Raw genomic sequence first — 16,520 nt, forward strand, 5'->3', positions numbered from 1 at the left:
AGGCGGAAATATAAACTTTTTGGTAGCTGTTCAATCGACAACTTTCAATGTCAAATTTGCTGTCATTCAGTGCTGTATGGTCCTGTCTGACAAAAATGCATACAGTAACACGTTTTTTGATGATGTGGCTATTGTAATCAGCTCTAAAGTCAGACACTGAAAACTGAATTTATTTCCAGTCAAAGGTTCCTCTGTGGATTTTATATGTTTAGCCACTACTCTTGCAATTACGTTAGGGGGTCCCCCTAGATTTGACTCCAAATCCAACATGGCTGCCACATTACCATTAAATGATGGTTTAATTACCTTTATATGTACATGTATTAAATGAGACATTTTTTTGATTTTTGTACAGTACTTATGACCTGTACTCAAGACAATTTCTATGTACTTCAACTATGTTAGTAATCCAATATGCCCACCATATACACTCAAACACCTTTGTTTGGATTCCCTGAGACAGTTTCTGACAGTTTATGCAGTACCATGTTAGACCATCATACTTCAATGCTAAAACCATTGTACATTTCCATGGTATAAGTGAAAGCGCCATAGTAGTATCATGGTACATTTTTATAAGGGCCAAACCGTTTGGACGCTACAGACGTTTTCATGAGAAGACCAATTTTCGGATGTCGTCTGGTCTGACAAACACTGCTGCTTAAACAGATGGATTTTGATGGGGATTTTTTAAATATGCAAATTGAATTTTCGTGCCATTACGGACATCTACTCTCTCTATATATATATAAAAAGAGAAAACCCATGCAGCCTTGTTTACAAGATGGAACACTGGAACGTGAGATGTAATCTACACCTCGATTAGGCTGATAAAAATCCTAATTATTTAGTTGAATGATTTTCAATTTGAGCGTCACTATTTCTATATAATTACTAGAATCAGGTGCGCTAGATTAGGGTTGGAGTGAAAACCTACAGGACAGTAGCTCTCCAGGAACAGGGTTGGAGAGCCTTTATCTAGTGGATATGTTGTATTTTGTAAAACGATACACTTGCAAGTGTTGCAAAAAATAGGAAACTCAAACTCAGTCATTACTGATTGTGATGTAATTATTAATGTATCTTGGTCTTGACTTTTTCTTTTTACCTACTAAGAGTCCTCTTTAAAAGTCCAGTGCAGTCAAAAACGTGATTTTCCGGTGTTATATATATTTCCACACTATGAGGTTGGAATAATACAGTGAAATTGTGAAAATGATAATACCCTTTTAGTGCAAGAGCTGTTTGAAAAGACTGCCTGACATTTCAGCCTGTTTTGGTGGGAGGGAGTTTTGGCCTGCCTGGTGACATCACCAGGTGTTTCAATTAGTTAATAGACCAATAAGAAAGAGAGTTCTAAACCTTTAGTTTTCAGTTTCCCCCTCCCCACTCAGATCACTTCCAGACAGACCTAGCAAAATGCTTGCTTGTTAATTGCTCTTTGCTAAGAAGCTGTTTATTTTTCACAATTTTAATTGAAAACCATCACAGTAAGGTACTTGTTACCCAAAAATGATTTGATATTGAGATAAAAACAGCTGCATTGGACCTTTAATGAAAAGCACAATATAAATAACATTTGCATTGTCTTGCACATTCAGTGCTTCCCTAATGTCTCCATTAGGCAAGGTATTGATCATGAGTTTTATTCTCTTCACCTCACAGGAATTGTGGCGGGCAAGATGGCGAGCTTAAGTTACCATACTGTATTTTATTTTTGACGTTGTGTAAATATTAATTACAAATATATATAGAAAGGCACATTGTCAAAATACAATTTGGCATGCATTTTAAAAAAACGCAGTAAACATTCAAAAGACTTGACCCATCTTGCCTGTCTACTAACTAACAGGTCTCTGTCACAGTATGAGCGCCCACCATCTCCGTCCTTTTCTAAATAAAAGAGACCATTACTACTACATCACTGGATGAGGAGAGGGCCCCTGTACATAAATATACACATAAATATACATTCAAAGGAGAGAAAAAAGTAGCATGCGCATACAGTTTGGTCCAACTTTAACAGTAGTCAGCTCAAGTACAGTATTGACCCAGACTCGTCCTGAGAGAGACAAACCAATCACTTCACCTTTCCCCAAACAACATGCCAAACAAGCCGGAAATTGGTGTGTGTGTTTGGCACATTTTTGTGGAATATGCATGTCAAAACCTAATAACAACCTTCTCCTCAGAACTGAAGGACCTGACGTTGGCATCGCCCCCCCCAGTCATTTGTAGGTGTCTAGTGGTATATACTCTGGAGTAAAATCATGTTATCGTAAGCGCGCACTTTGCATGGTTATTAAAATATCTTAAAAACACATGTATCCTTAAACAAGGTAATGCAGAAGCGAAGCACAAAATATTTCAGTCTGAAAAACAAAAAGATCAACTTATTTCAGAATTTGAACAGGAACACCCTACAGTACCCTGTGAATCCATAGGAGGTGCAGTTCAGCTTGTTATACAGTAGATCGAGTAACGAGTGAAGTCAACGCAAAGGCGAATAACAACCCTGCAAAAACTATCCAGTTATAAATCCCAAAATGTCATTGAACAAATGCATCGTTGGTCTTCTATCAGAGCAGAACGCTGTTTTTTTATGCTGGGTTTTGTTCCCGGTATGTGCCTTGTGAGTTGGGCAAGAGACAGGAACTTTTAACACTTTTCTCCGTATAGAGGTTTGGCAGATGAGGCTCATTTCGAGAGTTTGCTGATGACGCGGATGAGAGCGGCATTCTCGTCCTTTAGCCTCTGGTTGTCTGCTCGGAGATCCACCAGCACCTAGAAATATACGATAACAAGGGAGGGGAGTCAAACAACGATTTTGTTTATCATGATCAGTTGATGGAAATCTATTGGTTATTGTGTGTGATGTTACAGATAATGCAATGTAGAACAGTACAGAATATAACAATATTCTCAGCACAAATTTTGGGGAAGTTTTGGTTAGTGTTTGGGGTAGATTGTCGTGTTTGTGTAATTTGGAGTTGTTTTGAGTACTTTTATGTGGTTAGTGTTTTTGAGGTTGTTTTGGGTTGTTTAATAGTTTGGGATAGCTTATGGTTAGTGTTTGGGGTAGTTTGCTAACAATTATGCAGGTTAATTAAAGTTTGAACAGACAAAATATGAGTTAAATAGGCTAGCCCCAGTGACTGAACAATTCCCTTATACCTTCAGTTCATCCTCCAGTTCCACTGCTTTTCTCTGGAGTGCTCTCTTCTCCTGCGAGAAAAACAGATACTGATTTTATAACTCACTCCCACACAGGTATGCAGCCTTTACGGCTAATGACATTAGGTTATATTCCATTTGACCTCAACTGATCCAATAAATAAATAATTTCCTGAATTGGAAAGCTAAAAGTGAAATGGACCCTAAACCTGAATACAGACAGTTTAAGACGGGACTCACAAATCTCTCCAGTTCCTGCAGGGCCGGCCTCTCTGTGTTGCTCTCTTGACTCTGCAATGGAGACAGACACACAGGTACAACAGGGCTATTGTGTGACATGCACAGCGCAACACAGAAGCTGAGCGGTATAATGCCGACACATTCTGTGTGCTATAATCTGGAATCCATCTTTGTGTTCATACAATACTGTGTATTGTTTGTGTTACACAACTTCCCTCCACATTGTCAGAGGCGGACACAGAATACAGTCAGGTCCCGCCACATGACCAGCGACAGCACTTCTAGGATCTGTCCCAATACCCCTCTTCTCCCTCCTTTCCACTGCTATGTGGATCTAATATATTTAAGCAATAAGGCACCTCTGGGGTTTGTGATATATGGTCAATATACCACGGCTGTTCTTATGTACGACGCAACACGGAGTGCCTGGACACAGCCCTTAGCCGTGGTATATTGGCTATATACAACAAACCCCAGAGGTGCCTTATTGCTATTATAAACTGTTTACCAACGTAATTAGAGCAGTAAAAATAACTTTTGTCATAACTGTGGTATACAGTCTGATATACCACAGCTGTCAGCCAATCAGCATTCAGGGCTCGAACCACCCAGTTTATAATGAAACGGAATACCTGATAATCATATCCAGACTTATCTGTAGTTCCCTATCTGTAGTTATGAGCGAGAGAAGACAAGGGAAAGAGTCATGGCACATGGCTTTGCTGTACAACATGGCCATTAACATCCAGAGAGGATCATATCCTCACCTGTCGGAGTCTCTCCAGCTCCACTTTGCTCTGGCTGAGCACCAGCGCCGTCTCCTGCAGCTTGTCTCTAAGCAGGCCGTTCTCCTGCAGCACCGACGTGTACAGCTAGAGGGCGACACCAAACAGGGAGTCGGTCAAAGGCAGAGGACATCAGCCTGGATATAGCCTAGCCACTGCAGTTGTAAATACATTCAGTTTACGTGGTTTAAACTCCTATTTCACAGCTAGTCAGCTGTGTCTATTCATTCCCCTCTTTAGACTGTTTTTCTCTCACAAATTAAAACCTTAGCTACCATCTCTCAAGTGCCTGAAGAATGTGTGTATTTAAATCACTGGGAGTTGTCAACAATGCCATACCATTTTGTAGTCTGGTGAAAAATCTCCCAACTGAGGCTCACTGCAAAGATAGACATAGGGTACATGGTTTACTCAATATAGAGAGGTATAGTAATTCAGTATACTATAGTATAGAAATGAATAACACTTACCTGGGTGAACTATGACGGTGGCTTTCATCCTGTTGTGCTTCATCCATTGCATCCAAATGTTCATTCTTATTTTAAAAAAATATATAGTGAATAATGACTATTGGAACAAATACCATGTTGACAATGGTACGTTTGACATTGACCACTAATATTTTACCAGGTATGGTAATACAAGACCACTTTTGTAACAAAGAATCAGATTCCAACATTTAGTGTGGGGGAAAAGTCCTATCTTCAGGCCTACATTATAAAGCAGTTAAAATACAGAAATATAGCAATTACACAACTGAAAAAGGGGAAAAAACTGCATTTCAGGTCAGGTATGGGGTTCCTGTTCTGAGTATGAGGTTAGGACATACTGTGTCATTTCCTCTTTGTCTTTGTAGGACATTACATTTATTTTGTACTTGTGGCTTGTTGGATGTGGACAAGAAAGAGTGAGGTTGTCTATGATATTGGCTGATAGTCAAATTAAAGTTCAATCAGTTTATACAAAGAGGAAATGGTCAAACAATTAGAACAAGGACATCAATAGCTCTAGCACGAATACTATGAATATGTATGATGGGGTTCCTCCGCTTACCCCTAGCTGAACCACCCCAGTGGAGCGTCGCTCTCTCCTCCCCCTCCGTCGGTCCCTCACTCCTAGCCGCGTCTCTCCCTCGGGCCCCACCTCCTTCGCTGGGTCAGTGTCTACAATAGAATAGGAACAGAATGACATTGCTAGATCACAAAGGCATTCAACAGCACGGCTCTAAACTAACTTTTCCCACCGGTGGCACTGGTGCTACCAACTTCTTCAGTTGACGGCACCAGCACATGATTTGGTTGCCCCAATTTTTTGCCGCTGCGCGCCGATAATGACCTGACCTGTGTCCCATAATGTATCTGCATTCCATAAAGAACCAGGCTAATAATGACTAGCCATCTTTTAAATTTGCATGCCCTTGCAGGGTGACATTCAGATACATTTGCCAGTGGCACACTGGGCCAATGCCAACTGAATGTTACTGGCACGAATTAAAAGAATGCTGGCCATGGAAAGCGGATGATGCGCTCATCAATTAAATGTTATGTTTAATTTTCAGGCTGCGTAAGTAGCCTATAGAGGGGCTCTCTAACCCTGTTCCTGGAGAGATACCATCCTGTAGGTTTTCGCTCCAACACTAATCTAGTTCTAATTAGCTGGTTGATAAGCTGAATCAGGTTAGTTAGAACTGGGGTTTAAATAAAAACCTCCAGGGACAGGGTTGGAGAGCCCTAGCCTATAATGTCTCCTGAGTGGCGCAGTGGTCTAAGGCACTGCGTCGCAGTGCTAACTGTGCCACTAGAGATCCTGGTTCGAATCCAGGCTCTGTCGCAGCCGGCCGCGACCGGGAGACTCATGGGCGGCGCACAATTGGCCCAGTGTCATCCAGGGTAGGGGAGGGAATGGCCGGCAGGGATGTAGCTCAGTTGATAGAGCATGGCGTTTGCAACGCCAGGGTTGTGGGTTCGATTCCCACGGGGGGCCAGTATAAAAACATATGTATTCACTAACTGTAAGTCGCTCTGGATAAGAGCGTCTGCTAAATGAGTAAAATGTAAATGTAAATGTAATGACCTACCCTCCATACAAAACATTGAACAATCCCAAAAAGGGTGTTATTGCTAGCGATTGTAGGGCCCTATAAAATATGTTGCATCTTTTGTGAAATTCTGTTTTCCCGGTTTTCACTCTCAAAAGCACTTCTTTTTTTTTATAGAAAAACTGCTAAAATGTGATGTTCTTATTCCACAACAATGCTTAAACCACAATCGGGAGAACACTTGAGGTCTGGGAACAACAACAAAAAACTATTTGGAGGGTGTAGTTGCCCTTTAATTAAATTGTGCGCCTAGCAAGAGACCATTGTGTTTGGCTAGCGGTGTTTTTGTAATGTACAATGTAGGCTATATGTGATGGCAGAGTTTGCTAAACAAATGCCCTGCAATTGTTACAAATCATCAAGATATCATTCGACAGGTAGGCCTACATTGCAGTCAACATTTCATTGGCAAGGCCTTTAGAAATGTTCATTCAAACAGCGCATGACTCAATTTTGCATCACAAAGATTCAACCAAGACTTCGGACCAAACTTTATGAATCCCTGGTCTGCATACCTATTGTTGCATACCTTGATAATAAAAAAAAGTTGCAAATTGTGAACCAAAAACTAACGTGACCAGCAAAAAAATAAATCACTGGCACCCTAGCGACCAATTAAAAATGTGTGTTGTACTGTCAAAGGGTCGCAAATACCAGTTTTGGTCGCAGTTTTGAGCCCTTGACAGACACTAAGGCAAGGCTAGGGCATGCATCTGATATTGCCAACTTGATGTTTTCATAATCTTGTCTTCCTGAATGGCATTACTATTAATAATAAACAAAAACAGCAAATTTTTTCCACCACAGTCCCACTCACCTCTCTCAGCAGGTGTTATGGTGACTATAGGACTGACATGCAGGATGTTGCTAGGTGATGGATCAGCTGGTTTGGCCACGCTCTTCTCTGCCTCCTTCAAGTCAGTGAGCGTCACACCCTGTCACAGGAAACAAGCAAAAATCATGTTTATTATTTATGCTGAAAGGTGGTAAGTTAAGGTGACGAGATCCATTTTAAGTCCTCTGTAAGAGACGTAAAGTGATGGTTTATTGTGGCCAGTACCTGTGTGGAGCGGCGAGACTGGCGCATGAGGCGTGATCGCGCTTTCCTCTGAGACTCAGACTCCTCGTCTCTTACTGGGGCCTGGAACCTGAGGGGCAAACATCCACACAGCTCCATTAGAACCCGTAGATTCAGAATGCTCCAAAAGAACATCCACACAGCTCCATTAGAACCCTTAGAATCAGAATGGTCCAAAAGAATCCATCCACAGCTCCATTCCATTAGAACCCTTAGATTCCGAACCGTAACAAGGGTTTTAGTTTTAGTGAGGGAATTTTTTGCATTTCAATACAATTAAATAAACTGAATCAGAAATTAGTCACACTGACACGTAACAACAGTGAATGTTCAGTTAGTTGTAATTATGAATTGCATAAAATCATCAACTTTTTACATAGATATCAATTGTCTGAAATTACATAGCGTTCACATTTGTATTCCTAGGCATTACTAATCAAGCTCCGCACAAACAGACATCAATGGAGCACACAGATGATCGTATTATCACATTCACATGAATTATTAGAATATTACTTACGACTCTGTATTAACATCAGTGATGTAGTGGTAAAAAATGGTGGGTATTGGGTAAACTAAACTCCAGTGGAAGACTACCACCGATATAAACAAAAACGTTTTTAGAACTGTATTGTTTGCATTCTTATTGCATTTGAATGTAGGCCTAAAGGAAAGATACGCCATGTGGAGATGTTCATATCTTATTTTTGGTTCCTAACTTTTTTGATAAGATTTGTACAGATTTTCTCAAATTTTCCACAAGAGCCCCCGACCTTAAAGTTTGGGAACCACTGTACTAACCGCTCTCTCTGCTTGCTTCCACTCTCTGTAGTCACCTGCATGCATTTCAGCCTGCCTCAACTTCACCACTGAGCGCCATATCAATGTCTGTCTCAGTAGCCTAATCTCTGTAAAGCAAAGTTATTATGATAACTTAGTAGCCTATTTTTTGCTCCTGCTGAGGTACGCTCTGTTTTACATTAGCTTCTTCCTTCATCCTTCTAGCACACGAGTCAAACTCATTCCACGGAGGGCCGACTGTCTGCGGGTTTTCGTACCACCTTTGTACTTGATTGATGAATTAAGGTCAGAAATTAGTAAGGAACTCACCTCACCTGGTTGTCTAGGTCTTAATTGAAAGGAAAAAACAAAAACCCGCAGACACTCTGCCCTCCATGGAATGAGTTTGACACCCCTGTTCTAGCTGGATAAATAATACTAGCCAGAGCCCCTTCAACGTTACTGCAATATAAGTCTCTGCCGGCAGCTAGCCACCTGACTGACTGACATATCTATAAGCGACTATTTACCAGTTGTGCATTCATTCGCCAAGTCGGTTTTTGTTTGGGGGATGTCTGTAAATTGCCTTTTGTCCGGCATCTCTAGTTGACTACTTTAGCCGACTCCGACATGGGGTAGTTAGTTTCACGTCTCAGGCCCTCGGCCAGTGCTGCGAGAGGGCGGAGTTAGCCGTTTGAGAGAGTGGCAAATGTGCTGCTAAAAAGGCTAATCCAGGGGACGCAGGCGAACATAACGAACACACCACTGTTCATTATTCCACCCGTTCACAAAGAGGCAGGTAAGATTAGAACTCAGTCAGATAAAAAATAAAAAGCGTTCTGAGCGCTGATCCATGCTGGATGCAATACTTAGATGTTGACCCACAATTGATTTTCTTTATTATGTACAAAATATTTGATTTAATTACAGAAGTCCGGACCTATGAATCGCAATTTATAATCGGCACATAAGTATCGTGATAATATCGAATCGTATCGTGAGGTCCCTGCAAATTTTCAGCTCTATAGTTATGGCCCTGCTTAGATTTAGAATGTTCCAAAAGAACACATCCACACAGCTCCATTAGAAGATGTATATTCAGAATGCTCCAAAAGAACACATCCACACAGCTCCATTAGAACCCCTAGATTCAGAATGCTCCAAAAGAACACATCCATACAGCTCAATAAAAGCACACCCACTCCATTTACAGCAGAAGACATCCACACACTCTACTAAAACACATTGATAGTGCTTTAACAAATGCCTGTGTTGAGCGTCTTTCATTCGTTAGCTCCCATCATCACTTCCCTCTTATGTACCACACCCTGCCTCCTGCTACACCAACTATTCACATATCTTCCCTATAGTTGTGCCAGGCCACTAAGCTTTAATGTGTGTTTACTGTGTGTCGTGTGGCTCTTACTTCCGTCTGTCTGGGTTGGTGTTGTTGGGACTGTCAGCCAGGGGGTCTTTCCTCTGGGGGGTGGGCTGGACCCGGGCCGTACGGCTGGCTCTGTCCTGGTCCCGCTCCTCCACATCCTTCTCCTCTGGAGTCTGCTGGACCACAGGCAAGACAGGACCATAATCAATACAGGAAAATAATAACATTCCTCTTGACAGTCATCGATTCACTGTTGCTAGGCTTATGATTCAACATTTTCTTGACATTCAAATGGAGAGGACATTTTGTGATAATCAACAGCTAAGATACAAAATAAAAAATAACTAAATGTGTAAAGCACGACAGACCCAGGTAGACTACACAACATCTAGCGTACAGCTTAAGATACATTGAGACATGTCTTACCTTCTCAGCAGGGCTGACGGTGGAGGTGGCACTCTCTGTGTCTGGACTGGATAGAGTGGAGCTTTCTAAGAAAGACAAACAGGAGGTGTACACTGGTCAGTGGGTATTCATGACTGGGTATTCATATTTGCCATACCACTTGACCTGAGCATTTTAAAATGTGAAAATGGACTTCAATAAGTCTTCATTCTTCATGAAAGCAGATGTCTGTGTGTCTGTGTGTGTGTGTGTGTGTGACCAGCCATATTATATACCAGGGCTGCTCTCTTTCTCCTCGCTGAGCTCCAGGCCTTCAGACCTCCTCTCTTTAGACTGGTCCAGCACGTTCATCTTTTCCCTGCTGCTCATTCTGCTCACTGCGCTCCTGAAACACACACAGATGACTATTATCAGCATGTCTCTCCCCTTCTCCAGAAGTGTGCTCTCGTTCACTCCCCTTCATGCATTGAAAAGCTTTGGATTGGTGCATACATGGGAGAAGATAATGTTCCGAATGTAGCCATGAAATTCACTGGAGGAGCGCATCCAGTTCTGACATTGTCCAACACAATCCCTGCAATTCTTTATAAGGAAGATGCCTTGTTAATAGTCAGCCATCTTTGTAAAATAACATGAGTTAATGAAGAACTATCCAATTGAATCTCATCTAAATTTCTTATGAAGACAAAACCATCTTTCTTCATGAAAATAATATATACAGTGAGGGAAAAAAGTATTTGATCCCCTGCTGATTTTGTACGTTTGCCCACTGACAAAGACATGATCAGTCTATAATTTTAATGGTAGGTTTATTTGAACAGTGAGAGACAGAACAACAAAAAAATACAGAAAAACGCATGTCAAAAATGTTATAAATTGATTTGCATTTTAATGAGGGAAATAAGTATTTGACCCCTCTGCAAAACATTACTTAGTACTTGGTGGCAAAACCCTTGTTGGCAATCACAGAGGTCAGACGTTTCTTGTAGTTAGCCACCAGGTTTGCACACATCTCAGGAGGGATTTTATTCCACTCCTCTTTGCAGATCTTCTCCAAGTCATTAAGGTTTCGAGGCTGACGTTTGGCAACTCGAACCTTCAGCTCCCTCCACAGATTTTCTATGGGATTAAGGTCTGGAGACTGGCTAGGCCACTCCAGGACCTTAATGTACTTCTTCTTGAGCCACTCCTTTGTTGCCTTGGCCGTGTGTTTTGGGTCATTGTCATGCTGGAATACCCATCCACGACCCATTTTCAATGGCCTGGCTGAGGGAAGGAGGTTCTCACCCAAGATTTGACGGTACATGACCCCGTCCATCGCCCCTTTGATGCGGTGAAGTTGTCCTGTCCCCTTAGCAGAAAAACACCCCCAAAGCATAATGTTCCCACCACCATGTTTGATGGTGGGGATGGTGTTCTTGGGGTCATAGGCAGCATTCCTCCTCCTCCTCTAAACACGGCAAGTTGAGTTGATGCCAAAGAGCTCGATTTTGGTCTCATCTGACCACAACACTTTCACCCAGTTCTCCTCTGAATCATTCCGATGTTCATTGGCAAACTTCAGATGGGCCTGTATATGTGCTTTCTTGAGCAGGGGGATCTTGCGGGCGCTGCAGGATTTCAGTCCTTCACGGCGTAGTGTATTAACAATTGTTTTCTTGGTGACTATGGTCCCAGCTGCCTTGAGATCATTGACAAGATCCTCCCGTGTTGTTCTGGGCTGATTCCTCACCGTTCTCATGATCATTGCAACTCCACGAGGTGAGATCTTGCATGGAGCCCCAGGCCGAGGGAGATTGACAGTTATTTTGTGTTTCTTCCATTTGCGAATAATCGCACCAACTGTTGTCACCTTCTCACCTAGCTGCTTGGCGATGGTCTTGTAGCCCATTCCAGCCTTGTGTAGGTCTACAATCTTGTCCCTGACATCCTTGGAGAGCTCTTTGGTCTTGGCCATGGTGGAGAGTTTGGAATCTGATTGATTAATTGCTTCTGTGGACAGGCGTCTTTTATACAGGTAACAAGCTGAGATTAGGAGCACTCCCTTTAAGAGTGTGCTCCTAATCTCAGCTCGTTACCTGTATAAAAGACACCTGTGAGCCAGAAATCTTTTTGATTACGAGGGGGTCAAATACTTATTTCCCTCATTAAAATGCAAATCAATTCATAACATTTTTGACCTGCGTTTTTCTGGATTTTTTTATTGTTATTCTGTCTCACTGTTTAAATAAACCTACCATTAAAATTATAGACTGATCATTTCTTTGTCAGTGGGCAAACGTACAAAATCAGCAAGGGATCAAATACTTTTTACCCTCACTGTATTTGATACTTGATGCCAAGCCCACCACATTTACTTCAACTACAGTCTAACTGCAAAATAAAGACTACAGATCAGAAGAGGAAAAGAAACACAGGAGAAAATAAGATGCAGCAGTAATAAGGCATATACTGACCTCCGTCGTTTGTTCTCAGCTTTTGCAGCAGTAGAGCCTGCAGGGTTCTGTCTGTCCATGATGGACTGCTCATTACGCCACTGTGAAGGGACACTCGGTCATCAGTGACAGAAATATGACCATTGCCATTAGATAACACACATAATAATAATATTGCAAGGCAAACATAGTAGCAAGAGTCATGATAGCATCACTCATCAGTAAGAGAAACATAGGAACACTGCCTTTTGCAGATCAGCCCAATATTACATGGTAAAAATGGGTAGTTTAATGATACTATTCTGATAAGATGTGAAATCTACTATTAATATTTCACAATCAGGGAGTTTTGTATTGGCCATCTATAGAGAAATCTTTTGCACACATGAACAGTGACAAAAAAAAGGAAGTCTCACATTGGCTTGTTTCTGTGACAGCTCCTCCAGCAGTGACACAACACTCTCATCAGCGACATCAAACGGAGTCTGGCCCTGCAGGGTTGACGTTACAAAACGGAGACAAAAATATAAAAAAAGTAGAAAATAAAATGGAAGCAGCAAGACAGTATGTGTCATCATACTACCTACCACATGACGTGAAGTTATACTAGCCTAGCATTTCAAAGTAGTAACATAAATATTAGACACCTGGTATACAAGTGGTCGACAACATTTCCCAGTATATCGAGCTATAGGAGGATGGGCTCATTGTAATGGCTGGAATGGAATAAATGGAACAGTATCAAACAGATCAAACATATGGAAACCACGTTTGACTCTGTTCCATTTATTCCATTCCAGCCATTCCAATGACCTTGTCCTCCGATAGCTCCTCCCACCAGCCTCTACTGGTATAGATGTGTATGGCTCTATGTCTGTCGGTCTCACCCCATTGCTGCAGGCCTCCATGTCGCAGAGCTGTTCAGCCAGTATCCTGCAGGCATCTCCCTGCCCCCAGTGTGCCGCTGCGTGGAGAGGCGTCCAGCCATCCCAGTCCATCTCTGACACGTCCAGCCCACACTGGCACAGCAGTCTGAACCACAACAAGAACACAGAGTGGCTTAGTACAGAGAGCAAAGCAGAAAGCCTATGCAATTGAGTTCATCCATTTTGTTTGTTTTTTAACAATGCCCTGTTTTTCCATAAACTCAATAGTTATTGAGCTTGTCAGAATGGAGGGAGAGAGAATGTATATAAATATATTAATTTTTTTGAGAATATGGACAAGCCATGGACACTCACTTGATGGCTTCCAGGTAGCCCTTGGCTGCAGCCACATGCAGGGGAGTGGCCCCAGTTTTGGGGTGCCGTAGTTCTGAGGGAGGCCCCTCTGTCAGCCAGGCTCTGGCGTCGTTCATGATCTGTTCCTCCTCCACCCGCTTAGCTGCCTCGACATCCACACCTGAGACAACAAGAGACGGGCATGAAATGTATCAACAACAACTCAACAACAATGCGGAAAAAGTGGTAATCATAAGCTTTTTCCTCTCAACTCCATTGAAAACGGGGGAGCCTTATTCTTGTTTAGCTCGACATGGAACGTGACAGCATCACAAGCCAAAAATGTGCTAAGAGTGTGCCCTGGCTTCCCTTCCTTCTCTGTACCTAAGTCAGTCTTTATAAAATCAGACACCACAACACTTACCACCCTGAATCACTCCTTTGTTTCCTCCCTGTGTTGGCAGCACAGCACTCACCGTGTCTCACTGTGTACTGGTGCAGGAGCGACTCAGTGGCCTCGTCTTCAGCTATGTCCAGGGGGACGTCGCCATCGCAGTTCACAGCAGTGAGAGACGCACCCTGCTGCAAAAGGAAACTGAGATATAGAAAAAAAGAGAGTTTGAAACCATCCACAACCGAGAAACAGGCCACATAACCAAGAGTAAACAAAAAGCAGTTGACCAGCTTTACAGGCCCTGCTGTACCAGACAACAATACAGCATTGTTGAATGGAGAAACATTGGCACAGGGAGGCTAGGCTGAGGCTATAAAATCCGGTTAACTCAATTGCAACGACTGCCCAACACTATAACAGAGGAATGTAGAACGTTTTCATAGGTAGTCCTTATTCTAGTGCCTGATGTTGAAGTGATATACTGTACATACTCAGTGATCTCCAGGTTCCCACAGGTGGCTGCCACATGCAGTGGAGTCCAGCCCTCACTGTCCACCTGGTTTATGTTGGCACATTGAGCCAGGAGAAAGACCATCACCTCCATGTTCCCATCTATACAAGCCTACAGTAAATGAGGAGAGATGATGATGATATTCATAGCTCCAGTATGACTATAGGTTGTAGAGTCAATACACAGACACTAGATTCTACTCATTTACCACAAGGCCCAAGTCCTTACCTGGTGAAGAGCTGTGATTCCGTCAGCATTGGCACAATTCACAACCTCTCCCTGAAAGTCTCCATTCTTGCCTTCTGTCTTTCTTGCATCTTTCAGCATCTCCTGGGCCTCATCTGTGTCACCACTGGCACAAGCTGCCAGGAACTCTGCAGCAGTATCAAACCGCACTCGCCTCCTACAGTAGAGGTCATCATTTAGTGACACTACTCAGGATATTAAAGTGAATATTTTACCAGCACTCCATGGCAGCTAGTCAAACCTCATTATTTGTATACATAAAAGGCAGATCATATTCCCCTCCTCCAAATAGTCCATGTTAAACCCAGTGGTTGTCAACAACAGTGGTGGATTGTAACTAACTAGATATGTAGTTAGCTAACTATGTTGCTGGCTGACTAGTTTACTGCCTGCTAGCTTTCCAAAATGACTAGCCAGCCAACATGGGTGTTTTAGCTACATATCCTGTCGAATATTGTAGAGAACGGTTATAAATCTACTACTAGACAGTAGACAAGCACACATGTATGTTTGTGACATTGTTGTGATTGCAGATATAACTAGTTAGCGAGATAAACATTCAAGTATTAGCAAAGCTAGCTAGCAAGTGCCTAGCCCACGCACAGCATTCCTGAATAGCATCCGGTATAGTATTAGTCCTAGCTAGCTAGCGAGAACCTAGCTAGCTGGCTAGCTAGTAATGATTCAATCTGACAACACAGTACCTTCGTTTGAGTAGAAGACTATGGGCTTCCCCGGGGGTCGATCTGCTTCCCTCCACATCCTGAGAATGGTCCTTTGAAACGGCGTTGTTTACGGCCTCCGAGCCGCCTGCATCCTCGACATCGCCCCGCCACCTTCGCCTGGGCACAGCCGGTTCTTTGTCGGTGTTAGAACCGGACCAGCGCTTCAATTGTTCCTGCCGTTTATCCTTTGCTGTGTCCCCCATTATTATCCGACGAGGACTTTATTCAATAAAATATATATTCGATAGAAAAGACACACCCTCCATGTGTATAGTTTCACTTCCTTATTCAAAGCACTGGGTGTGAAGCCAAAGATGGTGGATAAATAAAGATGTCCCACTCAGGCCGTTAACCATTGAAAGAAATAGTCACAGTTCCGGTCTGCTTAAGGAGTGGCTCTTCCATATATTGGTTAGCTGACAACGAAAACGATGCGCACGCTTCAATGGGGCAGAAGTCCGTGTGTTGTTGTGATTCTGGAAGACCAGATAGCAACAATGACAAGAAGCTGCCATGTGGGGCATCATAGGTGGCTCATTTTAGCTAGTTTTATCTTGTTCTTGATACCATGTCTTGTGTTGTGGTGTTTTGACTGATGCCATATCTATGCTAATATTACTAAAATTCACTAGCTAGCTAGCCAACAATGTAACTATGTATTTGAGAGACAAGTGCTCATTGTGCAAATGTATTTATGTTTTCAATAAACATTGGAGACAAAATGTAGTTTACATGTTGTCAACAATCTAAGCTAACCCAGTCTGTTTTGCCCAATAGTCTGCCACAGTGGACGGTCATAATACCCATAAAACCTAGCAGTAAAACGTGGAAATGGTTCCATACATTTTTCACAACCTGAATTTTACAAACACTTTTAAATTATGTGTGTCTTTGGTGTAGGCTTACCTTGGTGTGACGTTTTGATAACCATGTGCTGTATTTAAATTAATTTAATCAAGTGTTGAACTTCCATCACCTTTCTCTGTCTTAGTTAGCCACTGACTACACTTTAGCTAGCTAGTTAGCAGAGCAGTAGATCAGAACA

The 16,520-nt window shown here is 42.4% G+C and overlaps 1 protein-coding gene across 2 annotated transcripts; it reads right to left on the reverse strand.

Moving 5' to 3' along the window:
* Positions 1-1,534: 1,534 nt before the first annotated feature.
* On the reverse strand, positions 1,535-15,825 carry LOC121534004 (protein phosphatase 1 regulatory subunit 12C-like). Of its 2 annotated transcripts, none has more exons than XM_045217034.1 (20): positions 15,455-15,825; positions 14,733-14,907; positions 14,485-14,615; positions 14,076-14,194; positions 13,621-13,780; positions 13,267-13,411; positions 12,796-12,870; positions 12,401-12,480; positions 10,220-10,329; positions 9,966-10,030; positions 9,582-9,712; positions 7,358-7,445; positions 7,115-7,232; positions 5,253-5,362; positions 4,670-4,734; positions 4,539-4,578; positions 4,182-4,286; positions 3,415-3,465; positions 3,175-3,225; positions 1,535-2,784 (listed from the first exon to the last, which is right to left on the reverse strand). In XM_045217034.1, the coding sequence occupies exons 1-20, from the start codon at positions 15,676-15,678 to the stop codon at positions 2,698-2,700; spliced, it is 2,130 nt and encodes a 709-aa protein (XP_045072969.1). In that variant the 5' UTR covers positions 15,679-15,825; the 3' UTR covers positions 1,535-2,697. The 2 variants fall into 2 exon arrangements, with proteins under 2 accessions (XP_045072969.1, XP_041696345.2); XM_041840411.2 differs by having other exon boundaries at positions 9,582-9,715.
* Positions 15,826-16,520: the final 695 nt, after the last annotated feature.

The sequence above is a fragment of the Coregonus clupeaformis genome, unplaced genomic scaffold (genome assembly GCF_020615455.1).
Source record: "Coregonus clupeaformis isolate EN_2021a unplaced genomic scaffold, ASM2061545v1 scaf0896, whole genome shotgun sequence".
In the NCBI taxonomy this organism is placed as follows: domain Eukaryota; kingdom Metazoa; phylum Chordata; class Actinopteri; order Salmoniformes; family Salmonidae; genus Coregonus; species Coregonus clupeaformis.